The sequence below is a fragment of the Eschrichtius robustus genome, chromosome 21 (assembly GCF_028021215.1).
Source record: "Eschrichtius robustus isolate mEscRob2 chromosome 21, mEscRob2.pri, whole genome shotgun sequence".
NCBI lineage: Eukaryota > Metazoa > Chordata > Mammalia > Artiodactyla > Eschrichtiidae > Eschrichtius > Eschrichtius robustus.
Genome location: NC_090844.1, coordinates 41,144,737 through 41,146,616, shown reverse-complemented (window position 1 = coordinate 41,146,616; position 1,880 = coordinate 41,144,737). Strand labels below are relative to the sequence as shown.

The 1,880-nt window shown below is 34.3% G+C and overlaps 1 protein-coding gene across 1 annotated transcript; it reads left to right on the top strand.

Moving 5' to 3' along the window:
* The first annotated feature begins 556 nt into the window (after positions 1-556).
* Positions 557-1,429, top strand: LOC137755969 (arylamine N-acetyltransferase 1-like). The gene is given in 1 exon segment (XM_068532125.1): positions 557-1,429. A coding segment is annotated over 1 exon segment (873 nt).
* The last annotated feature ends 451 nt before the right edge of the window (positions 1,430-1,880 follow it).

Sequence of the window (1,880 nt, the reverse complement as noted above, 5' to 3'; positions counted from 1 at the left end):
AACATATACATAATAGATTTTCAGTAAACTATTTATTGAATAAATCAATAAATCAGTTTGTGAATGAATATGAATCTTTGAGTGGGGAAATTTGTGTAAGGTTCAGCTGAAGAGGATATTGAGTTGGTCAACTACCATGAATGAAAGTACTATATTATATAATTCTCCTGTTTGTATTAGAAACTATTTGTAAACTCTATTTTAATTGATAGCAACTTGCACCTCTCCTTATTCATCACCAAGAAAACCACATGTAAGCTGTTTATCATTTTACTCATCACTTCATCTGGATTTCCAACTTCCCATGCTCAAAACATGGAAGAAGTGATAATATTTTTCTTTCAGCGTTACTCGCACCATTAAGTGAACTTATGCATGTGAAAGCCATTAATACACCAAAAGCACACCCAAAAAAGACTTATAATTACAGATATTTATAACCATTGTTTGTGTTTACATGTTTAAAATACATTTGTTATCATTAGGCTAATCAAAGAAATCCAAGTACAAAAGTAATATATTTGTTTTTGTTTTGTTTTCCTTGCCTTAAGGAATCATGAACATTGAAGCATATTTTGAAAGAATTGGTTATAAGCACTTTAGGAACAAATTGGACTTGGAAACATTAACTGACATTCTTCAGCACCAGATCCGAGCCATTCCCTTTGAGAACCTTAACATCCATTGTGGGGAAGCCATGGATTTGGGCTTAGAGGCCACTTTTGATCAAATTGTGAGGAGGAACCGAGGTGGGTGGTGTCTCCAAGTCAATCATCTTCTGTACTGGGCTCTGACCACAATTGGTTTTGAGACCACGATATTGGGAGGGTATGTATACAACACTTCAGCAAACAAATATAGCAATGCCATGATTCACCTCCTGCTGAAGGTGACCATTGACGGCAGGAACTACATAGCTGATGCTGGATTTGGATGCTCTTACCAGATGTGGCAGCCTCTAGAGTTAATTTCTGGGAAGGATCAGCCCCAAGTGCCTTGCATCTTCTGCTTGACAGAAGAGAGAGGAATCTGGTACCTGGACCAAATCAGAAGAGAGCAGTATATCCCAAACCAATAATTTCTTAATTCTGAGCTCCTGGAAAGGAATAAATATCGGAAAATCTACTCTTTTACTCTTGAACCTCGAACAATTGAAGACTTTGAGTCTGTGAATATATACCTTCAGGAATCTCCAGCATCTGTCTTTACAAGCAAGTCATTTTGTTCCTTGCAGACTCCAGAAGGTGTTCACTGTTTAGTGGGCTTCACCCTCACCTACAGGAGATTCAACTATAAGGACAATACAGATTTGGTAGAGTTTAACACACTGAATGAAGAAGAAGTAAAAGAAAATCTAAAAAATATATTTAATATTTCCTTGGAGAAAAAGTTTGTCCCCAAACATGGTGATAAACTTTTTACCATATAGAGTAAGCAGTAAAAATGGTCTCAGTATTACTTCTGGTGCTGTAACTTTTTATTATAAAAAAAAATTTTAACATCTATAAAAGTAGAGAGAATGAAATAATAAACCTCCATTTGTTTATCACTCAGTTTATCAGCTATAAACTAGAGGCTTATCTATCATATTTTCTCAATGCTCCCACATTATATTGAAGAAAATGCTAGACATCAAATCATTTCACCTTTAAAAGTGTCAGCATATATAATTAGATAACATTTAAAAAAACATAACCATATACCTTTTCAAAAATAATAATAGCAAAGATGCTTTAATGATGGCCTATGGTTTTCTTGAGGAAAAAGTGATTTATACTAGAAAACTTTCCACATTGGTTGAATGTTGAATTCATAGAACATGTTTACCTATCATTCAGTAACTAGAACCTTGAGGAAAACTTTTTTATTAAATTCTACCA